The sequence below is a fragment of the Dipodomys ordii genome, unplaced genomic scaffold (assembly GCF_000151885.1).
Source record: "Dipodomys ordii isolate 6190 unplaced genomic scaffold, Dord_2.0 Scaffold25, whole genome shotgun sequence".
Lineage (NCBI taxonomy): Eukaryota > Metazoa > Chordata > Mammalia > Rodentia > Heteromyidae > Dipodomys > Dipodomys ordii.
In genome coordinates this window covers 890,241-907,712 of record NW_012267241.1, presented here as the reverse complement: position 1 = coordinate 907,712, position 17,472 = coordinate 890,241, and the positions used below count along the sequence as shown (strand labels likewise).

General features: G+C 43.3%; 1 protein-coding gene across 2 annotated transcripts in view; it reads left to right on the top strand.

Annotated features, from left to right (window-relative positions):
• Positions 1 to 12,070, top strand: part of Slc14a1 (solute carrier family 14 (urea transporter), member 1 (Kidd blood group)) — a 40,933-nt gene extending 28,863 nt beyond the window's left edge. Inside the window, exons 8-10 of one of the 2 annotated variants that reach the window (XM_013014956.1) lie at positions 2,725 to 2,774; positions 4,018 to 4,187; positions 12,017 to 12,070. In XM_013014956.1, the coding sequence (XP_012870410.1) occupies positions 2,725 to 2,774; positions 4,018 to 4,187; positions 12,017 to 12,020 (224 nt within the window). In that variant the 3' untranslated portion in view covers positions 12,021 to 12,070. Of the gene's footprint in view, positions 1 to 2,724; positions 2,775 to 4,017; positions 5,263 to 12,016 lie in introns of those variants that run through there. The other variant, XM_013014957.1, reaches the window with a different exon arrangement.
• Positions 12,071 to 17,472: the final 5,402 nt, after the last annotated feature.

Below are 17,472 nucleotides of genomic sequence, written 5' to 3'. Positions count from 1 at the left end.
CCCCAGGCCAGGACTTATCTAGGCCAGAGATAGGAAGAGGTATGACCAGGTAGGGGAAAAGGTGTGGCCACATTGTATGTGGATGTGACCTCAGTTGGGAGGCCTGACCAGAGGTGGCCCAGGATGTAACCTAGGGAAAGGTGACTGCTTCCAGATGTGCCGGTTACCTAGGTAACACAGATACTGGGTAGAAAATTAGCCAAGAGGTAGGAAGGTGTCTGTACAGGGCCTACATGGTCCAGGGCAGACCTTACCCCTGCCTACAGAGCTGGAAGAAAATCTAGAGACCTCCAGTCCATCTTCTCATTGTACTTTTGGGTAACTTGAGTGTACAAAGATTAAAGGAAGTCCTGAAGAGAATTTTGACTGGGTTTTATTGGAGTAAAATCTCCAGAACTATCTTATTACCCTAAGCTAGTTCTGTGTGGTAGTCTTCAGGCCCTGCTGGCAAATCCTTAGGTTAAAACAGACCTTAAGATATTTGAATCTGAAAATTGCCTGAATATCTCAAGCTGTTTAGAAAGGGGAGACAAGGGGCTGGGAAGGTGGTTCAGTGGTAGAGCGCTTGCCTTGCATGCCTGAGGTCCTGGGTTCGATTCCTCAACACCACATAAGCAAAAAGAAAAAAGCCGGACGTGGCGCTGTGGCTCAAGTGGTAGAGCTCTAGCCTTGAGCTGAAGAGGTGAGGGACAGCGCCCAGGCCCAGAGTTCAGGCCCCATGACCTGACCAAAAAAAAAGAAGAAGAAAAGAAAGGGAAGACAATTTACCCACCCACAGCCTCTGGCACCCCCATTGAGAACAAATAAAAGTATTTAAGGTAATGGAAAGGGAGTGACACTTTCTTAGAGACAAAAAGGTGAAAGGACAGTGGAATGTGGATAATTATAGGTAATCTGATGGAAATACATCTCCAGTCCCCCTCATCTCTAATCCCTGACAACTAAATCACCATTCACGTGATGGAACCTGCCACAGACACACACACTGTGGAATTCTTACCTAAGATGGAAAACAGATAGGACCAACATTTAGACGGCTCTGATCCACTTTGACCTACACTATAACAAGGCTAACAGAACTCAGGTTGCTGTATGTTGCCATTTAACATTTTACCTGTTTCTTTGCAGTTCTTCAGGTGATTGTTTATACACCCTTTAAATTTTCCTCTCTCTCTTTCTCTCTTTTCTCACTCTCCCTCTCTTTTTCTCTCTCCCTCCCTCCTTTCACCCCCCCCCGTGTGTGTATGTGTGTGTGTGTGTGTGTGTGTGTGTGTGTTAGTACTGGGGCTTGAAGGGCCAAAACACCCTAACTTAGCTATTGCCTCTTGAGGCTGGTGTTCTACTACTTGAGCTATCCCTCCACTTCTGGCTTTGTGCTGGTTAATTGAAGATAAAAGTCTCTGATTTGTCTGCCCAGACTAGCTTTTAACTGAGATCCTCAGATCTCAGTCTCCTGAGTAGACAGGTTTATAGGCACAAGCCACTGGCACCCAGTAGTAATTTTTTACATCCCTTTTCTACCAACCCTTGTGATTACATTAGGACCATTCACAAGATCCTGTGTAGTGAGAAATTCACCCATCCTACTACTTTGTGCAAGTTTCTTTACATATATGCCTAGAAATCAAACTGATAGCTCAAAGAGAATGCCACTTTTAATTCCCAGAGATGCCAAGTTATCCCCAAGGGGTGCTATCCATTCCCAGCATTGCTAACAGTGTGGGAGGATGCTCATTCAATCTTGCTGGGTCCTATCAGACTTTGTAATGTCTGCATGTGTGTGTGTGGGGAGGGGGTTATACAGCAAGTCACACATGTAAAATGCCACAGCAAATTTCCTCTTGTCCACACAACACCAACACTGTCAAATAACCTGGTCTGTGAAGGCAAATAACTAACAGACATTGATGAGAGAGTTATTCTTTTATTCATTCCAACTGTCTTTATCAGAAAGAGGACTTAGGAAACTGATGGCATGTGGCAGAGCTGCCTCTCCAGTCTCTGGATCAGAACCTGTGAAGCCAGGGCATGTCTGGAAGCAGTAAACACATTCTGCAGCTCATCAGTGGCTGCGTTGTCAGAGTAGGACTTATATATAGCAATCCATTCCGGAAGGTTGTTGTCTATGAAGAGTTGAGATTCAGTCTCTTTCTAGGATATTTTCTCTTCACCAGCTAGCAAGAACACTTTCAGGGAATCAATCACCTATACACTGACATCTCGTGTGGAAGAACACTCCCTCATGTAAGGCTTTCCCAGTTCTCCTTAGCTAGCCATCTACCAAGGTCAGTAAGAGTTTGACACTCTTACTGTGGAGAGAAACACAACTTAGTCTTGGAGATCACTCCAAAACAGCATGATAGTATAAAACATAAAAGTGCACCTTAGAAGTGCCGTGAGCGTTTAAAAGGAAAAATGGCCATAAGATCTCATGAGCTTAGGTTAGGGCAGGATAGCAGCAGAGCTGGCACTCAAGAGAGCGAGGCAGAGTGTGGCTGATGAGTGAATGAGGTGGATCTTAACATGACTTAAATTGATGACATCAAGGAGGGAAATTCTTTCCAGCACTAGCCGTGAGTACCCTTCTGCTCAGAGTGGTTTCTCAAGAACATCATGAAAGGGATGAACTCACAGATGCTATTTCTGGAAATACTTGAGCAAGACTCTGTCTCCAAAAAAAAGAGTACATTTGACAAACATGATTCCTTTTTTTTTTTTTTGTAGCCCTGTTCACTGCCTATCTTGGAGCCAGCATGACACACCTAATGGCTATGGTAAGTTTGCTTCTGTTTATCACTCGGCACGACTGATCAGCTGTCAGTGACAAGGAAAACTCTCTCAAAGGCCATCTGGCAGCATCTAATGGCATGAACTAGCTTCTGCTAGGCTCTGTGCTGTGAGTGGGTTGAAGCAGTCCCTGGCTCTCTCAGCAGCTCACAAAGATCTGGGAAGGTCTACATAGAGACACATCCCTATGATGAGAAACCAATGACCCATTACAGGCATTCATGATAGAGGAATACATCAGAGCATTGTGGAGCCCTTCACAGTCTCAGAAAGAAAGTTCACAGCACTAATCCACGGGCCAGAACTAGACAAGCAGCACAACAGAGTCACCTAAAAAGATTTTGAGCAGGGTGCTGTAGCTCACACCTGTAGTCCTAGCTACTCAGGAGGCTGAGATCTGAGGATTGTGGCTCAAAGCCAGCCCAGGCAGGAAAGTCCATGTGACTCTTTTCTCTAATTAACCAGCAGAAGTAGAGCTGTGGCTCAAAGTGGTAGAGCACTAGCCTTGAGCCCAAAAGCACAGGGACAGCATCCAGGCCCTAAGTTCAAGCCTCAACTATGACTAAAAAAAAAAAAAAAAAAGATTTTGGAAATGATAGATCCTTAGGCCCTGTTCTTTACTGTGCTCACAGAATAGCTCTTGTATGATGTGTGTGTGTGCACCCACGTGTGTGTATACCACACGTGTGTCTATGTGTGTGTGTTTAATTCACCTACATGAGTGTGATATGCAATCATGTAATCATGCTTGGGTACCCTAAACCCCATTATACCCCATGGGGTTCATACACAGAATCAGAGTCATGCAATCAAGCAACTTGAAGTCTATCTACAATAAGTAGAGGCCTAGATTTAGACTGAGTAGCAGTCAGACAGATCTCCCTGGGATTGACTTATCAAAGAAGGCCTTGTGGATTTAAGTGGTCCAGGAGCCATTAGTAGTTTGCTAAATGTCATCTCTACGCTGAGTGTCATTCTTCCACATCTAGTGTGCTACGTCTGAATGTATGAGGAGAAAGAGTCGCACAAAGTAGAGATGTAACTAAGCATCACAAAAGATGAAAACATTTCAAGTGCAAAAATGCTCTTAAACTAGGACTCTGTGGGCATAAGTAGAATCCAAAGCAATGCCCCCAAATGACTCTTCTCCATGGGTGAAAGTTCAGAGTGGTACTTGGTACAGATTTGCGTTCAGATGGGCTCTCAACAGTTTTGTCTTTTCTTCCCCAGGCCAGGTTGCCAGCTTGTACCTGGTCCTTCTGTTTGGCTACACTGTTATTCCTCTTGCTGACCACGAAAAACCCCAACATCTACAGAATGCCACTCAGCAAAGTCACTTATCCTGAAGAGAACCGAATCTTCTACCTCCAAGTCAAGAAAAGGATGGTTGAAAGTCCTCTGTAAGAGCAACCCCGCCCTCAGCCATGGTCACAAAGTCATTTCTAACAATAGCTCCAATTGACTTCTGGGGGCCCAGCCACTCTTGTTCTGCACCAGGAACAATTTTCATACTAATGACCAGCGATCTTTTCTTTTGCCCACTGCTTGCTTTTCCTTTAGACTTCAGGAATATCCTTGCACATCTGGGAGCCACATCCAGATGATGTGGAATCTTAAGCCCCAGTGGGGTGTGGCACTGAGACTGTAATGTATTTATAGAGCCAAAGGGCTCTGTCAGAAAAAAGGAAATGAAAGTAGAATAATCCTTGATATTTATTGATATTCTTGATGTTTAGTTGGCCAGAAGATGTTAACAGTATTAAAAGTTAAGCTCTGTAAACCAACTAAACCTTACGGAATGCACAGTCACAAAAGCAAAGTCAATCCAGACTTCTCAGATATGCTGTTTGTCTTTTTTAAAAGTCAGTGTGGGTTACACATTGCAGCTGTGGTCTACGTGGTGTGAGGGATGAGGCTGACTCAAGGGCTTAAGCAACTTGAAGCTATTGGAGCTCTGCAGCAGACTAGCCCCCATGCTAGTATGTGTTTGTGCACATGCATGTGTGTACACATACATGCACGTGCATGTGATTGTCTTTCAGGAAGATGGTTGGTTTTGTTTCTGGCTGGCAAACTGCAGGAGGGAGAAAAGGATTTATTTCTATCAATATTGTTCTGTATTGCCACTTCTCTTGGAAATTGCAATGGAATTTTTTGGTAGAATTCTTTTTTTTTTTTTAACAAGAAAAGAGTTGTTTACAGTGAGATAAGATAAGAAAGGTTCTGGGCTTAACCAGCTCTTAGATATTAAAGAAACTTTACATATTTATAAAATATTCCACAGTTATTTTGACTTAAATCCCTATGTTGATTTTGTAAATGCCATCAACACAGAATCATGCTTGGCCTCTAGAGCCCTTTGAAGTCACATTTTTTCTTGTTATTTTGAGGATGTCTTATAAACACTGCTAAAGTTAGGTTGCTCATAGTTACAACTGAATATCTTCTTTCTTTCTTTTTTCTTTCTTTCTTTCTCTTTCTTTTTTGCCAGTCCCAGGGCTTGAGCTCAAGGCCCAGGCACCATCCCTGAGCTTCTTTTGCTCAAGTCTAGCACTCTACCACTCAAGCCACAGTGCCACTTTTGGCTTTTTCTGTTTCTGTGGTATTGAAGAATCAAACCCAGAGCTTCATACAAGCACTCCACCACGAAGCTATATTCCCAGTCTGAATTTCTTTTTTAAAACACAGCTGGGCATTGATAGCTCATGCTCGTCATCCTAACAACTCAGGAGGTTAAGATCTGAGGATTGCAGTTCAAAGTCAGCCCAGGCAGAAAAGTCCAGGAGACTCTTATCTCTATTTAACCACAAGAAAACTAGAAGTGCCGCTGTGGCTTAAGTGGTAGAGCACTTACCTTGAGCTGAAGAGCTGAGGGACAGTGCCCAGGCCCAGAGTTCAGGCCCCATGACCGGACCCCAAAAAAAAATCCTAAAGATTTTTCCTGCTGGGTATGGTGGTACACACCTTTAATCCTGGGACAGGAAACTAAGCCAGGAAGATCACTGAGTTTCAGGCCAGTCTGGGCTACATAGTAACATCTGATCGACCAAAAAGCACTCTTCCAGTGCTCTGTGTACAATATACAGTTTGCTGAATGGAGAAACAGAAATGAAAGTGTTTGCTAATCAATAAATACTTCAGGGAGAAGTCCACTTCTTCCTTTTCTTAAGAAAACAAGCAAATGCTGTTCCAAATCAAACCAGTGATCAAAAACCTTTTGAAATCATGAATTTACAATTGTCATACATTTGTGGTATTCCTATAGAAAAAAATGGAATTATCAAAACTTGAAATCTTCCTTGCTAGGGAATTTGTGAAATAAATATGAGTTGGTTTGAGAACTAGGTGCCAGTGACTTGCACCTATAATCCTAGCTATTCAGGAAGCTAAGGGTTGTGGTTTGAAGGCAGCCTAGCAGACAAATCTGAGAGACTCTTATCTCCCATTAGCTAGAGAAAAGCTACAATTGGGAGTGTGACTCAAGTGCTAACCTTGAGCAGAAAAGCCGAGCAAGGAGTCTAAAGCCCTACATTCAAGCCCCAGTACCAACACCAAAAATAAATAAATAAATAAGTTGGGGTGACAAAAAAGCAAGTATAACCAAAGCTCCCCAGGAGTGAAGCATCTGGACCATAACTGACTGAACCAAGCCCTCGAAACTGCACCCCTGTCTACCTTAGTCTTCTGAACAGAGCTCTGATTTGTTAATGGTGGCATCTTTGAAATAAGGTAAATAAAATGCAGCATTCAGCAGCATAAGAGGAGTCATGATAGTGCTAAAAAGCCAGGGCAGGGATCGTGACGATACTGAGAAGCCATGGCAAGAAACTGCTAGACAAACTCACAAAGGCCCCTAAAAAGAAGAATTTAGGACAAGAGGTAGTTTGTGGGCAGCCAATTCTATTCTGAGTGGTGGGCCTGGTGCCTACATTTTTTCTTTCTTTCTTTTTTTTTTTTTTTTTTGCTGACAACCAGATATTTAGTTTCTTTATTCTGCTTCTGTATTTTGCTTGGCTTGCAAAACATAGGAGATTTGGAAAGATTTCATTTGTATGACTCCTCCCCCCATTTGGGGGTATAAAAACTCTGCTTGTTGCTATTCTGGGCTGCTTCTGGGTTCTGGAGACCTAGGAGTAGTCCTGGCCGGTTATAATTGACTATTGACAAATTTCCTTTCACTACTAAACTTCCTTATAATCAGGATTCGGTTTTTGAGTCAGTGGTCTGTATCCTGGGGATTTTTCAACTCATTACATCTTCTCACCTGCACTTATATGATCTGCACATAGGGATGCTTTTAAGGTTGTATATTGTGTTATGTAAATGATACTAATTTCCTCAAGCTATTTTTTTTACTAAGTTCTAATAAGAATTCTTAGAGAGTATTCATTTATATGTATATGTGTGTATATATACACATACTTTTACTGTTCTCTGTATAACATTCTTACGTATGCATATGAATAAATTATACTCATAGCTCAATCTCCTGTCGTGTGTCTTTTATAGGTATTGTGGATAGGAACAACCACATGTGTACATGTGTATCACTTACATCCATGTGCTAGAATCTTAGTCCTTTCTTATGCATGGCACTAACCCTAGATCATAGCTGAGCAAACCTTATTCAATTTCAGAGTGACAGGCCCCTCCCCTTGGGTATTCTCCCAACTTCCATTGTTCTTTGGGATCAGAATGAGCTGCAGCTACTCAGGACACCTTCCTAAAACCATGGGGTTGACAACCAGCTCTTTTTAAGCATTCCTGGGGGTCCTGAATACCTTTACAAGGGCAATCCCAGAGGTCAGCTTTCTGGTACAAGCCACCACTCAGAATGTTATGTCCTAAGTTGAAGCCCTCGTGTCATACTATCTCTGTTACCACAAGCACTTCTCTTCTACCTGCTTTCACCTTGGTTAGAATACTTGGGAAAACAAAAAACAGAACCATGGTGAGAATGGAAATGTACTTCAACAAGTCTCAGTCTTGAATCTCAAAGAAGCCCAAACAGGAAGCAAATCCTACCACAGGATTTCCCCCACAGAAGTGTCCTCTGTCCCAATCATGCCTCTTCTACCTACTGTTTCAAGATAAACTTACCAGCATGTTCTAACTTTCATCTGAGAGAAGAAGAAAGAAATAAGCCAGGTTGTAAAATCGGAGATACTATATACATACTTTCATGAGCTACAGGTAGCTTCTTTTTTGCTCTCTAAGAAACAGAAGACAATGTGTCAGTAAAACAGGGCATGCATGCCAGTTAGAATCCTTTGAGCTGTGTAACAGGATGCCTGGTTGAAAGTGGTTTAAGCAAGACGAATGACATTCTGAAAAGTAGGAAGTCATAGGTTTGGTGCAGCTGCACAACACTGTCATCAAGGGTGCAATCTCTTCTATCCACTACATCATCCTTAGCACCCACAGGAGGCTCCACTTTCATCCTTGGACTTGTCTCATAACCCCCACATGTCTGTCCTCATCATGACATCAAAATAGCACCAAGAAGAGGACAATCAAAGTTGCAAGACAGTTATAACCATATTCTCCCTCCCTTCTCTTTGTCTCTCTCTCCCCCTCCCTCCCTCCTTCCCTCCTTCTCCCTTTCTTCCCTCCTCATTCTCCTTTTACTTTTCTTTTATTGTGAAAATACTGTACAGAGGGGTTACAATAATGAGTACATTTCTTATCAAGCATTGTAGCCTCCTCCTTTGTTTCCCCTTCCCATCCCTTCCCATCCTCCCCCCAACCCCCATCTCCTTTTCCTTTTTAATAAGGAAAGAAATCTTTCCCAAGTTTTTTTTTTTATTTGGGGTCCGGTCGTGGGGCCTGAACTCTGGGCCTGGGTGCTGTCCCTCAGCTCTTCAGCTCAAGGCTAGTGCACTACCACTTGAGCCACAGCATCACTTCTGGCTTTTTTCTTTTTGCTTATGTGGTGCTGAGGAATTGAACCCAGGGCCTCATGCATGCAAGGCAAGCGCTCTACCACTGAGCCACCTTCCCAGCCCCTTTCCCAAGTTTTACCCCCAAATCTTACCATTTTTTGGCATAGCTAGGTCTTATGGCTATGCCTAGCTGTAAACCATGAATGTAGTATCACCCCTTTCCATTGCAATGGCTGAGCTCTGCCACAGTGGAGCAAAATCAACAGGAAGTCAATATGTCTGCCATCAGAATACATAGAACCACCATAGAATAGCAGTAGCTATGTGCCCACACTGGACAGGGCCAAGTGGTAATAGCCAAGATTGCCTCACAGCTGTGAGGCTCACCAAGGGCTTTGAGGTAAGAGATCTATGCCATGACCTTTTACACAAAGATAATTTGTGTACTGCTTGCTGGAATATTCCCAAAGTATGCTCCAACTCCATATGAGGTTGTACAGCCTGTGACCAACAAATTCTAAACAAAGAATCAATACGATAATGATCACAAGGAAAGTTTAGGGGCAATTAGTGCCATCATTTATTATCTTGATCAAAGAGTTGAAGCTTCTAAATCATTCTGTATCAGAAGGGGCCACTGGAAATTGTTGTGTTTCAATTCAGTTCCAGCTCAATGGAGCACTGAAAACAAGTGTCCAACATTTTCTGGTTCATGGTCCCAAATAAACAATAAGAAATCCAGTTTCCTGTTTGGGTTGGGTCCATTGGATACTAGCCCATCCAAGTGTTGAATTATATTACAATGACATGCAAGGAATGGGAAGGGAAGAAATGAAGCACAGAGGAAAGTTGGGGCAGTGCCAGGAAACATGGCTAAATTTAAGTCCCTTAGACCACAGGAAACAATGGCAGCTAGGACATGAGTCAGTGGTCCAAAGGCAAATGCATCTCAGGGTAATAAATATACACAGACAGTTCACAGGACTGGCCAAGTCAACAAGGAGGCCTTTCTGCATCCTGAGACTCCCATGAGAGGTTAAATCTATATTATCAAATACAATAGGATCTAGCAATGGAAGCCATGTTGAAATGAAGTAGTCAAACTGAGAGCTACCTTACATGTAAAGTACACAATGGATTTTATCCAAGACCCAAAGAAAGGTAAAATATCTCAATAATTGTTGTATTGATTAAAGTTGAAATGGCAATGCTTTGGATACATTGTATTGAATACAATTTTACTTTTTAATTTCATTTTAAAACTTTATTCAATGTGGCCCTTCTAAAATTTTAAATTACATGCATAACTTGGATTTGTGCACTATATTCTATTAGACCTCACATTACTTTTCTGTTTCTAAATTAGACTGTGCTGCACTCCTTCGACTGTTTATGGTTTACAGTCTTCAAAGTAACTTGGCAGGTACTGAGCTGATGGAATTCAAACTTCTAAAAATTCATTCTACCCTTCCCTTAAAAAGAATGCATATGCAGGGTGCTGGTGGCTATAATCCTAACTACTCAAGAGGTTGAGATCTGAGGATCATGGTTTGAAGCCAGCTCAAGCAGGAAAAATCCATGAGACTACCAAAAATTACTAGCTAGAAAGCCAGAAGTGGAACCGTGGCTCTAGTGGTAGAACACCAGCCTTGAGCTCAAAGGACAATATCCAGTCCCTGAGTTCAAGCCCTAGGATGACACAATAAAAAAGAAAAGAAGGGGAAGAAAGAAGAAGGAAGAAGGACGAAAGAAGAAGGAAGAAGAAGGAGGAGGAGGAGGAAGAAGAAGAAAGAAAGAAAGAGGAGGAGGAGGAAGAGGAGGAAGAGGGGAGGTGGAGGAGGAGGAGGAGGAGGAGGAGAGGCAGAAACAGGAAGCAGGAAGTGGAAGCAGAGGAGGAGGAGGACAAGGAGAAAACAACAACAAAGAATGTATAAATGGGTGCTGGGAAGGTATCTCAGTGGTAGAGTGCTTGCCTTGCATGCATGAGGCCCTGGGTTCGATTCCATAGCACTACATAAGCAGAAAAGGCCACAAGTGGTGCTGTGGCTCAAGTGGTAGAGCACTAGCCTTGAGCTGAAGAGCTGAGGGACAGAGCCCAGGCCCAGAGTTCAGGCCCATGACGGACCAAAAAAAAGCATAAATGAGACACATTTCCTGGTTTATACTGTGAAGACAGGGCTTGCTGATCCTGAAATATCTGTCTCAAATCCATCAGCTCAAAGACTACAAATGTTGATTTCTACCTTTCAGCAATGTTATGTCCTAGGTACCTTGAGGATGGCATGTTTCAAAATAAGCATAACACAGCTACAAAAGGGAAGAAACTCATTTCCTTTGTGTAATACAATTATTCTGAAGCTGATCTCTGAAAAGGGGACTTCAAACAGAAGGCCACCAAATGGGTTTCCATCTCAGTGTGACCACATTCAATAACACTTTCATATGGATTGATAAATTTCCATCAGTCAAAAACAGTGAAAAAATTCAAACTTTTGGGTATAAAGCAACTGGGAATTGTGGGGACCATGACAAGTTGAAGACTGCACACTCGTACCTAAAATCATTCATATTTAGATTTTTTTAATACTATACTGACCCAAAAAAAGGCTCATTTGGGGGCTGGATTTCTTCTGTGGGCTCCATTTTGCAAGTTCTGATCCCAAGTACTTCTTACAATCAACCATAAACACTTACCAAAATTGTGTATAAGGACCTTTCAAAATATGCTGCAGTTTTAGCAAGCACTGGTGACTCACACCCATAATCAGAGCTACTCAGGAGGTTGAGATCCGAAAGCCAGTCTTAGTAAACTAAAAGTCCATCTGTGAAACAATCTCAAATTAAGCAGCAAAGAGCTGGAAGTGGAAATACGGCTCAAATAGAGCACCAGCCTTGAATGAAAAGGATAAGAGAGAACAGGAGACCCAAGTTCAAATCCTGGGACTTCCCACCCCCCTCACCCCCATACACACACAATTCAACTGTTCTGTTCTATGTTGGACCTGGTAAATTTGAATCTTTTATGGCCCTAAGATGATGTGAATGGACTCTCCTTCATAAAAGCAAAAGTTCAAAAACCTCAAGAGAGACTTAGAGGCTAGAATAATTGAGGCTAACTTCCAGGAAGAAATGAAATCTGACCCTTGTTCTAGCCTGACCTTGGATGGAAGCTCATCTGAGCTCCTTTGGGAGCTCAAAGCCACTGTTAGAGTGGTTCTGAAACCTTTGCTGTGTCCTGAGATTTACAGTGAAAGGATGTAAGGTTGTTGCCATGCAAAGGCACCTTTTTCTAATCAAAGAAAAATCTCTATTTATTCTTTACAAACCATCACTTCTTTCCACTCTAGGTGAATGAGGAGTGTGCCAGCGCTGGCATCAGGACCACTGCAGTAGATCATGTAATATGTGACCTGAAGAGAACCAAGACTGGTCCCTCTAAGGATGCCCTCACCAGACACCCATCATGAAATCTAAAATTTCCTCACTCGTTCTCTTGAGTTTCCAGCAAAAGAATATTCTGTGAGAAAATCAGCATATTAAGATCCTCAGATATTAAAGCCCTAGTCAAATTACCTCCTATCTGGTCTCCTCCCACTTGGGATCAAAAAAAAGTTCTGTGGGGAGGGGATCCAGAAGGATTTGTTTTGATGGACAAAGTCACAGAATCAGGACATTGGACATGCAAAGAAAAGGAGGAGGAGGAGGAGGAGGAGGAGGGGAAGGAGGAGGGGGAGGAGGAGGGGGAGGAGGAGGAAGAAGAGGTGGAAGAGGAGGAGAAGGGGGAGGGGGAAGGGGAGAAGAGGGGAGGAGGAGGGGGAGGAGGAGGAGGAGAAGAACACCAAGGATATAAAGAGAACATCAAGGACAGTGCAAGATGTAAAGCATGTTGCCACTGAAGGCACCCCAGCAGGAAGGGAGGATGTGTGTGGCCCACATCGGAAGAGCAGCTGGTGGAATCAGGCGAGCCTGTGGTTAAACTCCCCTCTTTCATGATGCGGTTGCTTCCTCAGAACTCCAACATGGCTTGTTCCAATGGCCAGCTGTTTGTGTCCTCCCAGCATGCTTTCCTTCTTATTCTGGCGACAGTACCTCCCTTTTCCTTGAGGAGTCTCCTCTTTCCCCACACATGGGGTTCCCTCAGAGCTGCCAGCTTCCAGATCCTAGTCTGACACAGCAGAGTTATGCCACTCAGAACTATTCCATGATAGGATTCCAAGCATAAGGAGAAAACAAGGGAGGAGTGCAGGATAACCACCTAGAGCAACTGGGGTGCTTGTGACGTGAAAGAAGCAAGTTGGGAGAGGGGACTCCGCATAGCAGCCCCCCCAAGGCAGTGGACCGTACGGAGGGTGATTTGTGTAGCAAATGATAACTCAAAACACGAGTCAATGAAGTGACTCCAGGGGGAAAATGGAGAGTGAGAAGATAAAAGAAAACCTTAACTGCAACAGAAGGAAAAAAGACCACAGAGGTCGGAGGAAAACCAGGAGATTAGGTACCACAGGATCCCAAGGAAGCACAGACTTGAAGGAATGCTGATTCATGAATGGTGACACACACACATGTAATCCCAGAGTCAGTATTGTGAATTTGAGGTCAGCCTGGAACATATGGGACTCTGTCAAGGAAGTAAAAAGGAAGAGTGATTTGGTAGACAAGAAAGGTAGGACACCTCCACTAGTTCTAAACCAACCTCTAACCTGATACTTTGCCCTTAACCCATGTACATGACTATCACTGTGTGCACATTAAACAAAATGTTTGGCTTCCAAGTTCCTTGTTGATGCCCCTTAACATCAAGATCTTCTTCCTTCTTAAGCGTCTTCCTGCAGACCAACAATCCAATTCCTTTAGGCAAGATGACCCTTCTTCATCCTCCATAGGTCCCTCCTCTTCCCAGTGAACCCTCTATCCTTGCAAAGGAAAAATAAAATCATCAAAAGAATCCCTAACGTGAACATAAGGAAAGAAGAGATTTAACATAACATTAGAAAGAAGGCTTTGGCCTCCCTGTTATTTCTTTTCCATCTTCTGTCCATTGTTTCCTATACAAACCAGCAGAAGGCCAGCTGTGTTAGACCAATGTGGACAGATGCCTTTCCCCACTCCCTGCCCCAGCAGCCTTCATATTCAATACTCTCTGAATTTAGAGGTAACTTGACAGTTTTCCTTTGAAGCAATATTAGACATTTACTTATCTTTCCAGAAAGAAAAAATATGTCACAACACATAAAACATTAGTATATGAAATACTGCTCACAGCTCTTCCTACACATGGGTCTTCCTATTGGAATATTCGCTCTCCTGAGCAGTTCATCCCATCTCCTATTTTCTTCTGGTCCTGTTCTTCTTCTTACCTAAGAATCCATTGACACGGAAATTTCTTCCAATCCTGCCTGCCTAACTGAGGTTTGACTCTGTTGACCAGAGTCAATTATGATCAGATCAACTATGCTGATCGGAAAAAATCACCCAAAAAGACAAATTTCCCCTCCCTTATTATGCAGCTGCTTTTAAAACACTAGACTGCTTCCTGTGTCCTGGTATGGCCCTCGTGTGCCTTGTCCAGAGAATGTGCCATTTCCTAGCAGCTTTGGGAAAAGTAGAAAAGTCAGAGTCTGCAAGATGCCATTACTCAGTCTTTGTTCTAGGTCCCAGATGGGTCTGTCAAGGAAGGGCAGTCACATCCTGTGGCCTGTCCCAAGGCCACAGAGACAGGATTGTGCTGCAGATGAGGTACCACGTGCTGACATCCACTTCCCCTCCACCCACCTTGGTCATGCCATTCCTGACCTCATTTCCAACCTCCAACTCCAATCTAGAAAGGTCTCTCTCCTCTTCTTGACCCAGCTAATGCTATCTAGTTTATTTCAAGCCATACCCCTTTTCTTCCAGTATTCATGAATGGCAAACATGTGTTCTTCCTCTAGAAACAAAGTGGGAAAATGGAATAATTGGTGAACTCCATCCGTTTTGTCTTCTCACCCCAACATTATTTTTAAGTTCCTGCAGGGCAGAAAGTATGTGCAGTCTCCTTCGGAATGGCCCCCACCACTATGCCGAGTAAAGAACAAGGTAAATGGAGAACTCATGATGAATAATATCTTCTGAGTTAGAGGAAGGATGTGTCATCATTCAACGATCTCTTAATAATTAACAATATTAGTCTCTATTATTAAGCTTATCTTAGACTAAAGAGAACAAGACACCCAGAGGATGCTGTGGAAGACGCTACAAGCTTACAAAAACACTCTTGGACAGGGTTCTGCCTTTGTTGGGGAAGTTGACCCACTCTGAGCTTGCCTGAGAACCTCAAGGTCAAGGGAACTGTTGGATAGCAGGCAAAGGGGAAGACTTTGTAATTCTGAATTGAGCTGGAGGAAGTCTGGGAGAAGACAGGTGGAACACTGGGCTGCTCAAAGTTGGGTGCCTAACAAGGAACACCACACATCTGAACTCCATTGTCACCCCTAGCCCAACCCTCTTGGAAGGCATAAAACCCTCAGGGGTTGGGCTTGGGCTCAACAAGCCCTCAAAAGGATTGCTCAGTGCCAGGAAGCTTCCTAAGGCCAAAAGGGCAGAATTCTCACTGTCCTGATGTGACTTCAGGCCGAGTGAGCCTGGGCCACAAGGAAGCCCAACCTAGTTCTTCCTGGCCAGGGCAGGGCGGCTCCCACCTACAGGTAGTTTGCAGCTGCCTGTTATAGGACTGTTAAAACTTATTTAGGGTAAAAATAATTTTTCTCTTTCTTTCTCTCTCTCTTTCTTTCTTCCTTCCTGTTTTTCTCTTTCTTCCTTCCTCTTTTTTCTTTCTTTCTTTCTTCCTTCCTTCCTTTCTCTTTCTTTCTCCTTTCCTTTCTCTTCATTTCTTTCTTTTCCTCCCTCCCTCCTTCCCTCCCCTCCTTCCTTCTTTCCTTCCTTACCTTCCTGCCCTCCTTCCTTTCTTTTTTCTGGGGCTAGAGATTGAGTCCAGGGCATTGTACTTGTTAGCCAACAGCTCTACCACTTAAGCTATATTCCTAGAATTTTTATTTGTTTTTGAGCTAAGGTCTCAATAATTTTGCTCTGCCAGACACCAGTGGCTCATGCCTATAATCCTAGCTACTCATGAAGCTAGCTGTGAGGATCAAAGTTCAAAGCCAGCCCAGGCAGGAAGTCCATGAAATTATGCTCTCCAATTAACCACAAAAGGCCAGATGGTGCTGTGGTTCAAGTGGTACAGCATATTAGCCTTGAGCATAAAAGCTCAGGGACAGCATCCAAGCCCAGAGTTCAAGCCACAGTACTGTCATGAAACAAAACAAAACAACAAGAACAACAACAACAAACCTTTACTCTGCTGCCCTTGAACCTATGATTTTCCTGCCTTCTTCTCCTCAGTTGCTGAGACCAGAGCTATCCACCACCATGCCCAGCAAAAAGTGATTTATTTTTTATTTCTATTTTTTTGCCAGTCCCGGGGCTTGAACTCAAGATCTAGGCACTGTCCTGAGCTTCTTTTGTTTAAGGCTAGCATTCTACCACTTGAGCCACAGCTCCACTTCTGGCTTTTTCTGTTTATGTTATACTGAGGAATTGAACCCAGGGCTTCATACATGCAAGGCAGCACTCTACCACTAAGCCACATTCCTAGTCCCAGTGATTTTTAAAATGCAAAGCCACTTCACACTACTTCCTTTCCCTTTACATAGTTGAAAGCAGACACTGAAATGTTGGGATTTTTTTTTTCTGGTCCTGGGGATTGAATTCAGGGCCAGGGCTCTGTCCTTGAACCTCTCTTTGTTCAAGGCTAGCACTCTACCTCTTGAGCAACAGCTCCACTTCTGGTTTTTTCTGAGTAGTGTACTGGAGATAAGATTCTCACAGATTTTCCTGCCCAGGCTGGCTTTGAACCGTGATCCTCAGATCTCAGGCTCCTGAGTAGTTAGGACTATAGGCCGCCAAGACCCAGCTGATGTTGGGATTTTTGAGGGAACAGGAAAGGGTAAGGCTACTTATATTCTTAGAAAGGATACCTTGTCTGGGAAGGAGTATGGTAGCTCTGGTTGCTTGATGGTTTCCTTAGTTTACCTGCTTGGCTTTGGCAGATGCACTTCCTCTCTATCTCTCGGTTGTTCATCTGAAAGAGAAAGTTCAAGCATAGCAATGGTTTTCAAGGTAGCCCCTAGACCATCAACATCGGCCTCACCTGGGAATGGCTAAAATGCAAGGGCCAACCCTAGACCTGCTGAATCAGGAGCTGGGCAACAGACATAGCAATCTGACATTTTAAAAATGCATTAATTTTTTTATTATGAAGTAATGCACAAGAGTTTACAACTCCACAAGTCAGGTTATGAGGACATCTTGATCAGTAACCTCTACCATCATTCTCCCCCATTCCCCCCCCCGCTTCCCTTAAGTTACCTGCTTCAATTTTTACACCATGTACATTGAATATAATGACTACGTTTCTTTACCTTTCCTCCCTCAATTTGTGTCACCTCCACATTGCCCTCATCCCCAAACATGCTTTTTAAAAAGACTTTATGGTCTTTAAGTAGTTGTACAAAGGAGTTGTCATTTCACAAGCATTTATGAATACAATATATCTTAACCAATGTCACCCCTTCCTGCATTCTCACCCATTCCTCCTCTACACACCTCCTCCCTTACTCCTGTTAATTTTGTAGCATATACATTGGATTCTTGACTGCATTCTTCCATTCTTCCCCTCTTCATTTGTCCACCATTTTCCCCGATTAACAAGCATTCCAAGGGCTGGGAAGGTGGCTCAGTGGTAGAGCGCTTGCCTTGCATGCCT